The sequence below is a fragment of the Columba livia genome, chromosome 1 (assembly GCF_036013475.1).
Source record: "Columba livia isolate bColLiv1 breed racing homer chromosome 1, bColLiv1.pat.W.v2, whole genome shotgun sequence".
In the NCBI taxonomy this organism is placed as follows: Eukaryota; Metazoa; Chordata; class Aves; order Columbiformes; family Columbidae; genus Columba; species Columba livia.
The window spans coordinates 89,204,629-89,219,454 of record NC_088602.1 but is presented as its reverse complement, the minus strand read 5'-3'; the positions used below and the strand labels follow the sequence as shown (position 1 = coordinate 89,219,454).

The window sequence follows — 14,826 nt, the reverse complement described above, 5'->3', positions numbered from 1 at the left end:
GTAGCTATTTAAACCGCTTTTTGTCCTTGCTTGCACTTACCAATTTTGTCAGCAAAACTAAAGTTGGTGAATATTTTTTTTTGGTGACCATTTTTGCTTCTGGTTCATGGCTATAGCAGCAGGAGCTATGGTGGGGACCAGCAAATGAGCGCTTTAGTAGATATTTGTTATTTTGCTTGCTGACCTAGTCTGGCTGAAGTGGTTTTTGCTTTCTAGTACAGTTGTGTTTAAAGTGAGAGGCCTTTTCCAACTTGGAAGTTTCGCCAGTCGAGGTCAGCTCTTTTTGAATTTCAGATGCAAACAGATGCAGAGGGGCTTTTTATAGCTGTGTATGGTCCTGCTGCTGTTTCTTTGCAGAGGTAAGACAGTGCCAATCAGCCAACACCTCCAAAGGGTCACTAGGTAAAACTATAGGACTGCAGGTAAGTCCTCAGATCTCAGCTCTGTCACCCAAAGCAGGCTGACAGGTGTGTAAGGATCTGCTTAATACCTGATGAAAGATTGAAACTGCTCTTGAAGATGGTATCAGGCCTTTTGTCATCTTTTTTCCTTGTGAACAAACCGTCTTCCTTCATAGGCCAGATATCACAGAATCAACACTTAAATTAGTGGAGGGGTGTTGCTTTGGAGCAGTTCCTGTTCATGCAGAAGGGGAAGATGGGCTTTGGGTGTGAGGCTGGGGTGTCTGGCAGGCACTGGTGCATGAAGAGTGCAACCCATCACTCAGGGCAGATGACCAAATGGCGTCTGACTGCCCACTTCTGGAACCAATGACTTTGGAGACAGCTGAGACAAACACTATTTAAACTGTGTTTGAAATGGGCTTTTTAAATAAAAGAACTTGTAATTTAGCACTGGGAAAGTAACATGTGCTGTGTGTTACCCACTTCTGTCAGCCTCTAGGATGGAGGGTGGGTGTTCCTCAGGGTGCAGCTGGTTAGAAGTACAGGAAACTCTTGTGGTTTCTGAGATTTAAGCTGATCAGCCAGGCAGAGCGTACCTGGGATGCAGGAGCTGGGCAGCAGTGGGCCGTGTACAAAGCAGAAATGCAATGCTGGACCCGAGGCCAGCGGTCAGCAGCGGCTGGTCCTGCTTCTTCCACCTCGGAGAGGGATTATTTCAGCGAAACGGAGTTCCCCATGACTCTGCGATGCAGTGCTCCCAGCGAAGGGCACAACAATTCATCCACTAAATGGATGGAGCAAAAGCAGTAACAGTTCATTGTTGTTTATATTTGGGGTATGTTATGCCTGATTTTTTAATTGTGGTATTATAAGGAAACTTTCTGGAATGAAGAGAGTATTGTGTCAAAGTGTCTGCTAAATCAAACTGTTTTCCCATACGGTAGTTTCTCTCAAGGTAGTGATAATGTTCCCAGAGAGAGCAAAATGGCGAAACTGGGCGTCTCTTGGTCACATCTTCCAAGAGCATCAGACTATCTTTTTTTTAGATCCAAACTATTGGGAACGCAGCAGGGTGGGGAGGTTGTTTCTCAGTTACTCATGGTGGTTAATACTGAAGCACTTGATTGCATCAGTGTTTAGAGTTACTGGCTTTATGGCCAGGTGCTTGCTGCCATGAGTTAAGGTTTCATAAATTAGGCCTTTATATATTTTGCAAAATATTAATAGGTTTACTCTCCCTGCCCACTCTTCACTCATTGCTGCGTAACAGCAGACAGCAATTTAGCTCCCTGGCAGTGTATTTTAGTAAGACAGCAAATTGTCTCTGTTTACTTATGCTATATAATTCTGTAATTGTACTGCAAATCTTGACCAAGCTGCTGAATAGTTGGGGTCTAAAAACAAGCTCTTAGATTCATGTTTAGGTTCCTAAATAGAAGGTCTGATTTTTCAAGTATTGAGTCCATCCTGACTCTTGCTGGCACTTTGGAAGCCAGGATACTAATAGCATTTTGAAAACCAGGCCTCCTGCTTATTCCCATGCCTGTATGGGAAAGCCAAACTATGTTTTAGATACCTTTTCATATTTGTCTTTGTAGTATTGCAGTGCCTGTTTTATTTTCCGCATTGCAATAATTCCTAGTGAAGCTTATTCTTGTTGACAGACTATCAGTTTGGGTTGATTAAAATGTCCAGTAGAAAAGTCGCCAGCAAGGTTGCTACTTGAAATTTTTTCTGGAAGATGAAGAAATACACAGAGTAAGAATATTTCTGGCAAGTCACTGAGTTTTTTTCATGAAAGGGCAGGCTATAAATACCATCTTTCATATAACATATGCTGCACTGCCAATGCCTGACAGCAAACTTGAATGAGCTAGGGTTCATCAAAAAGGCTGATTTTGCCCTCAATATTATTGGGAGCTCTTCAGTGCCTCTTGGTAAGGTTGTTTTTTTTTTCCTGTGTGTCAGGGTAATAAGGCTTCCTTTCCTTTCTCTATAGGATTTCAAGGAAAGTTTGATTCATTACTTCAGAGGCCGAGCTAAATTCTTTCCTCTGGGCCGTTTGAAAAGAAATCGTTTAAGCCTCAAATACTTGTGCTGGCTGCAGCAGCAGATGTGTGAAAGAGTGGGCATTTGCTTTGCTTCTTGCTGCTCATCCTCAAGAAGAGGAGGCTCTCCTTAATCTGTGGGCTCAGAAGCACAGCAGAAGGACTTTTTGACCTAAGATAAAACAATGACAAAACCATTCCTGTGGAAGCACAGCATGCAGGCGCTTCGGGATGCTTCTGGAATATATTACTGGGGATAACTTAGTCTTTCTTTAGAAAAGAAAGTCATACCAGTGCCTTTAGGGAAAAAAAAAAATCTTGTGTGACGAGGGGAACAGGAATATATTATTCTTGGTAATATTTAAAAACTGTTAAATTCTAAAGGCCCTGGAATGGGAGGATTTAACATAGGGCAAATCAACAGTGTGAACTGGCATGATTGCAAAGGCAACTTTGAAAGAGTTTCTCATTTTGGTCTCAGAGATCTTTCATTTCTTCTGTTCAGATGCCTTGATGGATCAAAATTTGCAGCATTTTCAGTAATCCACGTGCACTTTTTTGCTTAAATGGGAGCCACTCCTGAGAAAAGGGTTTTGTTTTGTAAATATTATTTGGCTGAGATTGACTTCATGTTTTCATTCCCCTTGCAGAGGCACAGCGATAGCTGGAATTGTTTTCGGTATAGTGTTTATAATGGGAGTGATTGCTGGGATTGCCATCTGTATCTGCATGTGCATGAAGAACAACCGTGGGACTCGAGTAGGGGTCATCCGAACTACGCACATCAACACTATCAGCACGTACCCAGGTAAGCAAGCAAAATGACACCCCTGCAAGGGTGCCTGCAGTCATGGGAGGGGTGTATCTTTGGACTGTGATGGCTCCGCAGTGAATGGGGGATGTGGATAGAGCAGGCAGCTCTTCTCAGTCCGGAGGGGATCAGCACAACTCCCTGCTGAGAAGCGCAAGGCAGCTCAACATGCGCGGCGTTCGTCAGTGCAGCAGTCTGCCTGGGATAATTGATTCAGCTGCTCGGTGGGCTAATGAGGTCTGGCTGGGTGCCACACACACACAGCTGTATGACTGGTGGTGCCCACCGCAGCTCGTTGAGACCTCGCTCGGGGCGATGCTGCATTGTGCAGGACAGACCTTCTCCCTGCGCCAGAGGCTGTCTGGCAGCAGATCAGTTGTTCTTCTTTTGTGTTCTGGTTCTTGTATTTGCTCTCGTTCGTGTGCAGTCAGCTCCTTTTCATTGTCCAATACAATGGGGACCCGGCATACCACATCGAGGGGAAAACCTGGACAATAAGGTCTGTGAATTGTAGTGCAAAGGTTTCGAGTGGTGCCATGTGGAGTCTAATGCAGCCCAAGCTTACTGGTGCTCATCTGGAGCTCACAGGCACTGCTGGGTGCTGCAGGATCCCCGATGACTCCTACAAAGACACAGAGGCATCTCTGCAGTGTGTTCGCTGCTGTGTGCCCCAGAAGGGACCACTGGCTGACACGCACCACCGGACCCGAGCTAGCTCTCTGCATCTGCCTGGCACCATGCCTGGACTGACAGGAATGGTGCAGAGATGTCTGTTGTGCCTAGGTCAAAGTCAGCTGAGATCTGGCAGTGCTTGTTAGCTCTGGCTTAGTGTTGAACCTGTTCAATACAGGCCTGTCTGTAGGTTTACATTGTTTTGGTGTAATGTTTTTTAGGTGCAGGGCAGCAGCAGGGGAGGCACAGAGCCTAAGTCAGATCTGGCACTGAGCTTATAAGCTGTCACAGGCTCTGGGGCATCCCAGGGGACAGTAGGGACCCCTGATGGGTCTGCTGCAGTGGAGTTATGTCCACAGTGAGTGGGAACTGGTACCTCAGGCTGTACCTGAGCTATCTATGTGCAGAGGCACTCCCTGTACCACACTTGTCACAGAATCACAGAATAGTTGGGATTGGAAGGAACCTCTGGAGATCATCTAGTCTAACCCACCTGCTAAAGCGGGTTCACCCAGAGGAGATCACACAGGAGTGTGTCCAGGTGAGTCTTGAATGTCTCCAGAGAAGGAGACTCCACAGCCTCTCTGGGCAGCCTGGGCCAGTGCTCTGGCACCCTCCCTGTGAAGAAGTTTCTCCTCATATTCAGATGGAACCTCCTGTGCTTCAGTCTGTGCTCGTTGCCCCTCATCCTATTATTGGGCACCACTGAAAGGAGTCTGGTCCCATCCTCTTGACACCCACTCTTGAGATATTTATAAACATTGGTGAGATTCCCTCTCAGCCTTCTCTTCTCCACGCTGAACAGACCCAGCTTTCTCAGTCTCTCCTCATAGGAAAGGTGCTCTAGACCCCTAGTCATCTTCATAGCCCACCAATCACCCTGGGGTACAGGAGCCCTGAAGGTGGATCTGTATGGAGCCAGCTGGGGTCTGCAAGGCTTACTTGTCTGGGCTCCCACCACATGAAAGTGACCACGTTGTTGAAGAGCAAAGCTGACCCTGGAAGTATCATAACAGTTTTTATGCAATGCAGCTACATCTCTGCTTCAGTGATACTTAATTACAAATACAGGAACAATTGTCTTCAGATAACTTGAGAGTTCTCTGTAATAAAGGGCAATGGTGTTCATGGATGAAGTGGCTGCATCCCACTCTTAGAGGTTCCCTGGCTTTGTATTCCTTCCTGTTTAAAACGTTGCAGCAAACCACGAGTGCATTATGTACACTTATAGGCAAGCTGTGCAATATTTATTATCTGTTCCTTTAACACATTCACTGCTCTGAGTATGTTTTCTCCCTCATGCTCCTACTTTCCAGTTAAACTAAAACCATCTATAATCATCCTTATCATTGCAACATTGTTTTGCATAGAGAGATGAGTAATGAAAGCAAACTGCAGTATTCTCAACCATGAATTGCTGAAGAGCTGCTTCAGAATCTAATAGTCACTGCAGGCTGTGAAAACAAAAGCAAAATGAAGACTTGGGGGCTGTAGCCTCTTCCTCCCCATGTCTGCTCCTGCAATGACTCACCCCTCTCTCTCCAGCTCCAGGCAGTTTGACTGCACACTCCCCGTTCCCGCAAACATCAATTTGAGCTGTTCTGCCTCCCAGCAGCAGCATTTTTCTGGAGGTTGGGGAGGTTCTGAAATTACTTCTGTGTTCTCTGCTGTCATGGACGCTTCTGGAGTAACAATTGACCGGGCTTTGTCTGCAGGGTTTGTGACCAGCTCTCCCCCCACCATTACCTGTTTTGGACAGGAACAGTGAGCTCAGGGCTGCCCTTCCTTTGGCCTCAGCCACAGCAGCAGCTGGGTGTTCAGAGAGCAGGAAGTGCTTTTCATGGCACACTGGGATTTGACTCTGTGTGAACCAATGCAGACATGTTGCAAGAAGAGCCAGAGGCCACGAATGCTTTTGCAAAGAGCAAATTTATTTGGGTTTCTCTACTGGGGGATCTCCGAAGCAGCACCTAACCTCCTGGGCAGAGGTGAGACAAGCGGAGATGCAGGCGCTGCAGAATTCAGCCCTGGTAGAAGATCACTGGGCCTGCTGCATTTGCCTGTATTTCAAGGCTTCAAGCAGGCGCAGCCTTTTGCTCTTTCTCACAACAAAGCAGGAATCTCAGACATAATGATAAGGTGTCTTAGAGTTTCTCACAAGCCTATGTTACCTAGCACAGAGGTTCTACTTGTCAAGCACAGAAGGTCAGTAAAACAATTAGTGTGATGTATGTGTGTGTTCTACACCCCAGCTGCAGTTGCTTGAGCCTGTTTACAATGATCCTCCTCGCCATTCTTCCGCTACATTCCCATATAGATTCTCTTCCCCAACCCCCATCACAAGTATTTGAGGTTTCTGTTTCCTCTCTATTCCACTGCCAGTCTGCTTGGGACATCTGGGGGAGGGATAGGAAAGCATCCATGACATGAAGAGAGACATGAGCAGACTCTGGACCTTAAAATTTGTAGAGACTACTCTAATGGGGTCTTGATATGGAGCCTTCAGTTCCTACCATGCCATCGTTCTGCAGCATTTACTGTCTTTTTGATCACTTCTTCTCTAAGGTTAGTGGAAATAGCTGAGAAAATGTTTTCAGATGTTTGTGCATACTTTTGATGTTTCCTAAATGCCTGACCCAGTTTACAAACACTGGGCTTTCCTCAAATGTCTCCAGGGGAGCGAACAAGGCAAAAACTCTGTTCTTCCTCAGTCTGAGCCCTGGGAACATCCTGGGAAGATGTTCAGCATTTGGCCTTGGGGCTCTGATGCTTCAGTGTTTGGCATGGTGTGGCATGTCACACATCTCCTGGGGACACAGAGGGTGTATGAGAGGTCTGTGAAGATCAGGGAAAGCCCTGGCTACCCCGTCATTTTGGACAACATAAATCCGTGTTGCTGCTGAAGGAGGTGGAAGGGAATGGATCTGATAAAATCCCAGTCTTCCTCCCCTGAAAAAGTTTAGCTCTGACACATCACCCTGGTATCATATGCCATATGGCCACTCAAACGCGGCTCCCAGCACAACATGTCGGTGGGCACATGGCTAAGCAGTGAAGGAAAGGGCAAGAAGCAAGGACTTGCGTTGACATAAAGTGATTGTATTATAACAGTCTGAAAAAAAAGCGAGCGCATTGCCAGGAGACTTTACATCTGTTGTGTGGAAGTCTGAATGTCAACTAGCAAATACCTGGGGCCCTGCGTCTGAAAAAAAAGGGTTTTAACTTTGTCTTCTTTTTTCTCCCATTTCAGTGGCTCCACCACCATACAGTTACGAATACGAAATGGAGTACCCAGCTGACCTACCTCCACCTTATACTCCAACCCCACAGACTTCAATACAGTATCCCCCGCCCCCTCCATACCCTGGATATTCAGGGAAATAATTACATGGCTTCACACAGATATTAACTGCTTGTTGAAACAGCCAGCACCGTTGGGACAAATATTATCAGCTCAGGGACAAACAGGAAGGGGTCTGCATCAACACATGTGGCCAGGTGTTGAAATAACCTGGGAAGGTTGCCATGGCTCAGGATGAAGAAAAATCCTGTCTGCTCCAGATCATCACGTTTCAGGATTAAACAGCGCGTGACCAAAGAAACAATTCTGTAACTCAGTGCCTGATGGGCAACGCTTAGTGTTGGTGCTTCGCTCCAGCTGCAGCCTGTTACAGCACCTGGGAGTGGGGGTCTTCCCATGTAAGAATGTGCCAGTGGTGCAAATGGTTCGAGAAGCTGTTTTGAAAGCACAAGAGGCAGCTGCTGAGGCTTTATTCTGGGGAAAAACTAGAATTGTTGTCTTCAAGAATGTGTTACGGCTTTCCTTGAAATGAGGGGAAGAAGGAGGAACAAGGAAGACTGAAGCTGTTTTCAATTTCTACTTCAGGCTGATAATAGCCAATGATCAGCTGTGCATGTTGGTCTGACAAGCATATTACAAAGAGAAGTGCTGTCAGAGTTGTTCAATAACCCAAAAATTACGGATATTGTTTTTGGCAAAGTGCAGGTTGTTTGAAGTGCCTACATTTAAACAGTTTGAGACTAGTTTGTGGCTTAAAATGTAAACATAAAGAGGATCTGTATATGTGAAATACACTAATTTATAGCTGATTTACCTGGACTTAAATACTATGTATGTTGGAAATATGCTACAATGCCTTTTTTATCAGCAAACGATACTTGGATTTTTTAAAAAAAGTACTAAATTGGGAAAACTCACAAATGAGAGAAGAAATATAAACCAAATGTTAAAACATAATAGATTTGTCTTCAGTTGGATTGTGTAAAGACTAAACAAACAAACAAAACACAACTTATTGTTTACCCGGAATAATGATATTTAGCCTAACCAAAGAGACGAGCATGAAGACTGTGAACATCAGGTTGCTTTTGAATGTTGTCTTTGGCAATTTTAAAACTGTAAGTCACCAAATAATACTTTTTGCATTTGTCACGCGTAGTGTTCAAAATTGTTTAATCTCTACTCTGTGAAGTATAGACCTTTATGATTTAAAATGTTCCGGATATGTATGAGGCTAACTAATTCAGCAGCCACTGTTTGACTACAGAATAGAGTATTGCATGACCTAAAGCATCATCCTTCAATGGTGAGACTGGTTTTTTTCTCAGTTTTATATGCGAACCACAAAGACAGTGTTTCTCTTTGGAGATTTAAAAGTGCTGAACGCCCTTAGTTTCAGTTGGGTGGCTGGACAGTTTAAGAATGCTACAGCAAAAACGGCAGCAGGTAACAAAAATGCAGCACAGGACAGCCTTGGCATCAGGTTCATTTCAGAGGGAGAGGCTGCAGGTTAATGCTGATTCCCAGAGATCAGATCACATTGAAATGTTTTCCAGTGTAGGCCTCATCTTCTGTTTAGGTTTTTCAGTGGATTAATGAATAAAAAAGCAAAAGGTGCTGCCACATCCCCATGAAGTCAACTGTCCACCTCTCAACACTCCCAAAGTCTGCTGTTTTTTGGCATTCAGTCCTGATTCAGGGAAGAACTCAAGCAACCTTTCACCTTTGAGCACACGAGTTATTCAGAGGCTTTCTTGTAAACAAGACCTCTGACTGTTCTTGCTCACATTTTGTAATTGTATTTGTCCTTTCCAGGCTGACTAAGCTTGTCCCCTTGAAACCGCACTTGAAAGTGCAAATGGCCTCACTTGTTGCCGCTATAAGTTCAGAAGATGTGTGTTGTGGCCCTTGGCCAAACTGAGCCTGAAGTCACAGGCCCGTTAGCTCCACCCAGGCATTTGTAACCCAGTCAGAGGAAAACTGAGCTGCATCACAGGATTTGCTTGCTGCTGATTCCATAAAGTCTACTCTGAAGAAATTGTATTCTCATTTCTGTCCTGAACATGTTATCTTTACAATTACTTTGGCTCTGGGCTATGCCCTGCGATGTTTCAGCTGGTACCATGACCTCTCAAGAGTGAGATGTTCCTCAGCTGAAATCCTCCCCTGAAGGGCGTCCTTCTGCATGCAGTGATTTGGCAGTCCCTTCTCAAAACCATCTGCTGGGGTACTGACGTGCTTGACAACGTGGTGGCCAGTACAAAACCAGAATAAGCAGAGTTTGCTCTGTGGGAAATCCTGTTCCTTCTACATCATTCTATGCTAGTACCTCAGCACTTTTCAGTTGATGACAGCGGATGATATTTCTATGCCAAAAAGTTACCTATAGATAAAGAGGATTGTCATTTTTCCCATTCTTGTATTTCATTTCTTTGTGCTGAACATGCAGACACACAAATCAAAGTGCAGTTTGTATTTGATGAATCCAGCCTCCTGAAAAACACAGAGGAAGAAAACTATCCTATAGATCGTAAAGCTTCCCTTAGAGGAAGAATTTCTCCAGCTGTGACATTTGTCAGAACAAGTTATAAAGAAGATTTCTTAAATAAAAAGGCATTTCTGGAAAACAAAAGTCTTTGATCACAGAGTCGTCTGTATTTCAGCTTTGTGATTGCATGTTGCCTCTGATGATAACTGCATAAAGGTCATAGTGACCAAAGTACCTACAAAGTATATGCAGCTTATTCCAGGGGAAAATTGTGGAAATAGCAAATTGAGAATTTCATAGTGAGAGAAAGCTATTTGTTTGCTATGAAAACACTGGTGAGGATGTTGTTTTGGTATGTTAATTAATGTTCTGCAGATCCATGTATATTGGGCCATAGCAGACAGTAATTTTTATCCCAAAGGACACCACATCTCTTGTCCTTGCAAAAGGCATAGGACATGAAGCTGTGGCCCTTCCAGCAAACCAGGTAAAATTAGTAGAGAGTAGCCTCTTTTCAGAAAGAGGTGATAATAGCATTGAAAATAAATGAGCGAACCGAGAGAGCCAAAGAGGAGCAGAGAGTCAAAAAGACCTGTAGAAGTAAAAGAATAGAACAAAGGTTGCTGCATAAACAAATGGGAGCATTCGCTAGTACTAAAGTTTTATTAGTCGAATTTAGTTGAAAAAGTTTAAGTGTTGTTATACCTTAATTGTTATTTTCTTTGTGGGGAAACATGTAATTGGTTCAACACCTCCATATTCAAAGTTCCTGCAGTGCAGATGCTGCCGGCCAACAGTCATTTATTCTGTTTCCCATGAATAGCTTGCAGATGAGTGGGTTAGTACAAAGAGTTTTTACTTAGTCACACTGGCTTATTTCAGTCTCATGCCCTACATCATACTGTAAAGTAAGAGAAAAAATACGAAAATGTAATCTGTGGCTGGTAAAGGCTGTATGATCTTTTGCTTTTCTGGCTTGGCAGTGGACGTTATCACTAATTTGGTTGGTGAATGTAGCGTTGCCCTGTGCAGTTCATATTCTTGGACCAAATGCTACTGATTTTCTTGTGGTCTGAGGTTGCTCTGCCTTTGGCTCATGATTTCAGGGCTGAGCTGGGGAGGCAGAGTGGGAAGGTGAGAGCACAGGAGCTGGTCCTGTAAGCCTTTCTGCTGGGTTTCCTAGTTTAGCACATTAGCTGACTGCCTGGTTGCACTAGGGCTGTTACAGGTCAGGAGCAGCAGGAGTTGCAGGTGCTTGCAGGGGCACATCAGCTTGCAGATGCTCTGATGCCAGTCCTCTTTTGTGGAAAAAAAGCATTTCTGTGTGATGTCTTAGTTAATCGTGTATCGGGGATATTTCGAGCTATGATTCATTTCGCAAACTTAATTTCATCTGGCATTTCTTTAACTTTTTTTTCCCCCAGAAGGAGCTACTTCCAAACGAGTTATCTCTCTGACAGCCTACTGTTTCTCGGGTATACACCAAACAGCAGGAGAAATATATTTAAGAGCTAATGACCCATTTGGGAGACTTTACAAATTAGGTAATAATCAGTCGGAGGAGTTAAAAGGCCAAGGCAAAGCCAAGGGAAGTTAATGCGCTAGGCTGCCATTACCTAAATGATGCAAGGATCTCTGATGCAAGGATCGTTAATGCTATTATAAGCCTTTTTTAATTAATGAAAAATGTAACGATTTGCTTTTTTAATGTTGGTAACTTTGAATGATGCCATTTTGCCAGTGTACTAGACCAGATTTTCAATAGTGTCACAATGAAAAGATTAGATTGCTCCATAGAGCACCTGGATCGATATTAACAATGTTCTTGGTATAGCAGAAATAGAGCCTTCAATTTAAAGCAAATGTTCTCAAGACTCTTTGTGAAACCACAATGATATTTTTTGGATGTAGTGGGATAGTTCATAAAGCACTGATGGCTATCTATTAGAATAGTAAATGTTTGGCATTTCTGTATTCACTTTCATCCTGGAAGCTCTCCAAATGCTTTAGTAACTAGAAAAATAATTATTTTAGTCACCTTGGAATAAAATGCAACAGGCATTGAACACCACACAGTAATACTATGTAACACCCTGAGGTAGAAGAATTAAGGGACACTGAATATATTTCTTCAGTTTCACAAAAATGCCAGTGCTTGGACAAAACACCTTGGGAAAATAACAACCAGGACCTATTGTCAAGTGGTCCCTATTAGTATTTTCTAATGTGTACAGCCATTCTAGTACTGGTTTTTAGATTGCAGTAATGTCTGAGATCCAGAAAGCAGATCCCCGGTCCGAACCTGGATTGCAGTGCACCCGTTCTGAAAACACCCCTCCTGCCATGGTTTTGGTTTGCAGCCAAAAGAGATGGACAAACAGAGAACTACAGAAAGGAGGAGCGGTGGTCCCTTACTTTACAGGGGAAAACCAAAATGCTCAAGGCTGTCTGATTTTGCATGACCTACAGGGATGGTTCGCTGGTGCTGTTGCTGGTAAGACAAGGAAAAGGCGAGCATGGAGCATGCTGAAGAGCTGCTCAGGAGTTGGGAGAACAGCCTAGAGAAGGATCCAGGGAGCTCTGACTAAGGGATCATGGATGTCAAGGTGCTGAGGCAATAACTAGAGCAGAAACATTTGTCTGGTGTGCTGTGAAGATTAGATGGTTAATATTCACACAGCAGTGCAAGTAGAAAATGTTAATTATTTTTGTTAAGCTATGCACCATAAGTACTTTGCATCCTTAGTTGAAACTAGAAAAGGGCAGCGTTGAGACGCCATTGCTATCACAGTGGTGACTAAGAATGGTCTAAAGCCAACAGAAACAAAAGGAAAGCCAAAGACTTAGGTGTTTCTGAAGAAAGTGTGGGGGTTTTTTTGCCAACATAGCATATGGAGCTGGTTCCTTCACAGAGGCGAGCTGGCCTGCTGCCAGCGCAAGCAGCTGATTTTAAACAGCTGAAGCCTGCAGGAAGGAAGCTCAAGGGGGAACTGGATGATGCTGGTTGTCCCCAGGCCTGAGTCTTCACCTGAGCCCTCTGCTCACCCACCTGCCAGGAAGAAGGCTTCATGGCGGTTCTCCTTTCTTGCACGAATGTCAGGCTGCCTATCTTGGTCCTTAGCCTTCACAACACATCTATGATATGTTTGTTTTGAAGAACATGGGCAGAACCTTTTTTTTCATGGCCACTAAGCAATTCCCAACTTTCTCTTGTTAGTTCCCATGTTGCATTCATGGGAAGTCCTCCATTACAGGAACTAGTGTGGAGACTGGTACGGCCTTTTGCCAGTTTATCCAAATTGCACTGTCTTTTTTATATCACAGCATATTTACCGGTGACTCATCTCATTGCCCTTATTTTACATGCTCCCTCAAGATCCCTCAGGGCTGCATCCTTATTTCACTGCTGCTTGCCAAAGAGGTTTTCCGAAGAGCGTCGATCACAGGAAAACATCTTCCAAGCAAACCCTTTTCCTGCCCCCCTGCGTCACCACTGCTGGGGGTTGAGCTCTGCAAGAGTCATCCCTACGCTGCTTGTCAGCGTCACCTCCTCTGCAGGGGACGGAGAGCAGCTGTTCGGCAGCTATCCTGAGATCACTCTCAGCCCAAGCTTTGCTTGTGATGGAACTCCATTCTTTCTCTCTCTCTGTTTACAAAAATCCAAATGTGGTCAGTAAGCTTATAAAGAGGAAAGGGAAATGGAAAAAGAAGTTGTGCCCGCACCTGCTTTCTGGTTTAGCTCAGCTCTGAGGAACGTCTTTTTCCCTGTGTGTTGCCAGTGATCGAGCTGATAGTTTGTCTCTTTTCTGTTTTCCTTTGCTCAGAGCACCATTAGCAGGAGGGGAGGGTGAGCTATGCGCACGTGTGCAACTGCAAAGCCCAAACGTTCCCTGGGGCTGCCTTGTGATTTTGGTACCTATAGCCACTTGCTTTGCATCCAGACCTTTATGAACAACCACTCAACTGGGAAATTCTTTTAACCCTTTTTGTTGAAGTATAATACACTTCCTGGCTTAATTTTTAGATATCTCCGGTCCCTTGGTCTTGTTATTGATGATGACCAGGCTGTGCTTAATCTGTGGCCCAGCATCCAGTGAACCCATGTAGTGGGCTTTAAACTCTTTCATTATACCGTGGAATGTGAACAATAACAACTACAGATTGTATGGATTGTATGGCAGGATATGCAGAACATGCATGTGGAAAAAATCTATATACTTGTGCCTGGCCCTTGTTTGAGTTTCATGATTATCATAGCAGTGAGCTGCTTTGTTATGATAATGGGCTTAGGGTGGCTGATTACTTGCCAAGGCATAAAGGGATACCAGGGTACCTGCCATTTATTGACAGCTAGGAGACAAGGTTGCTTCTGTACCTGCTACCTCACACAATAAGAATTTGTTAAATCAGCTGAGACTGCCCTTGTCAATTACCATCATCATTATTTCTGTGTTTAAAAAACAAGGCAGAGCTCTTGTGTGCATTCATCACGGAAGTGCTGTGGTAGTGCAGTCTCTGCTGCTGGGCCTCAGCTGAGATCTCATCAGGCAAATTCTTGAGATTAGGAACAAAAAAAAAAAAAAGTATGTGCTGCATTGCTCTTCCTCATTTGGTGGTGCTCTTCCTCTGAGGTGGATTGTGAGGCATCAGCCATCTGATTCAGGATTGGAAAATCAGCTGATTCATGTGTGTGCACATAGTGATGAACTTGGAGATTAACCACCAGCTGGGTGATAGATGTGGGCTCCTTAGAGACAAACTGTGGACCTATGTTTAAGAGGTCTGCCACAGCCCTTGTCGTGCTTTTGCTGTATATCCATCTTCATAATCTACAAGAGTCTATAGCGAGGTATAAATGGTCCCTGAGACATCTGAGAGACTGGTAGGGTAAAACAGAGCTTCCAGTAGCTCTCACTGTGTGATACAATCAAACTAGGGCACTTAGTCATCCTTCCCTGCTGGGGAGGGCTCCCTCTCCCCAGACATGAGTCCAAAACAAATAGGGGACACAGCAGTAAGTCAGCTTGGCAAGAGCCCATACTTAATTTCATTGAAAAAAAATAAAAATCATTAAAATCCTTCTGGTTGCTGGTGTTTATTGC

General features: G+C 44.3%; 1 protein-coding gene across 3 annotated transcripts in view; it reads left to right on the top strand.

The window, feature by feature from the left end:
* Positions 1-9,868, top strand: part of CYYR1 (cysteine and tyrosine rich 1) — a 60,243-nt gene extending 50,375 nt beyond the window's left edge. For all 3 annotated transcript variants that reach the window (XM_065065708.1, XM_065065717.1, XM_021299683.2), the window contains exons 3-4: positions 3,103-3,260; positions 7,186-9,868. In XM_065065708.1, coding sequence (XP_064921780.1) covers positions 3,103-3,260; positions 7,186-7,319 — 292 coding nt within the window. In that variant the 3' untranslated portion in view covers positions 7,320-9,868. The remainder of the gene's footprint in view (positions 1-3,102; positions 3,261-7,185) is intronic.
* Positions 9,869-14,826: the final 4,958 nt, after the last annotated feature.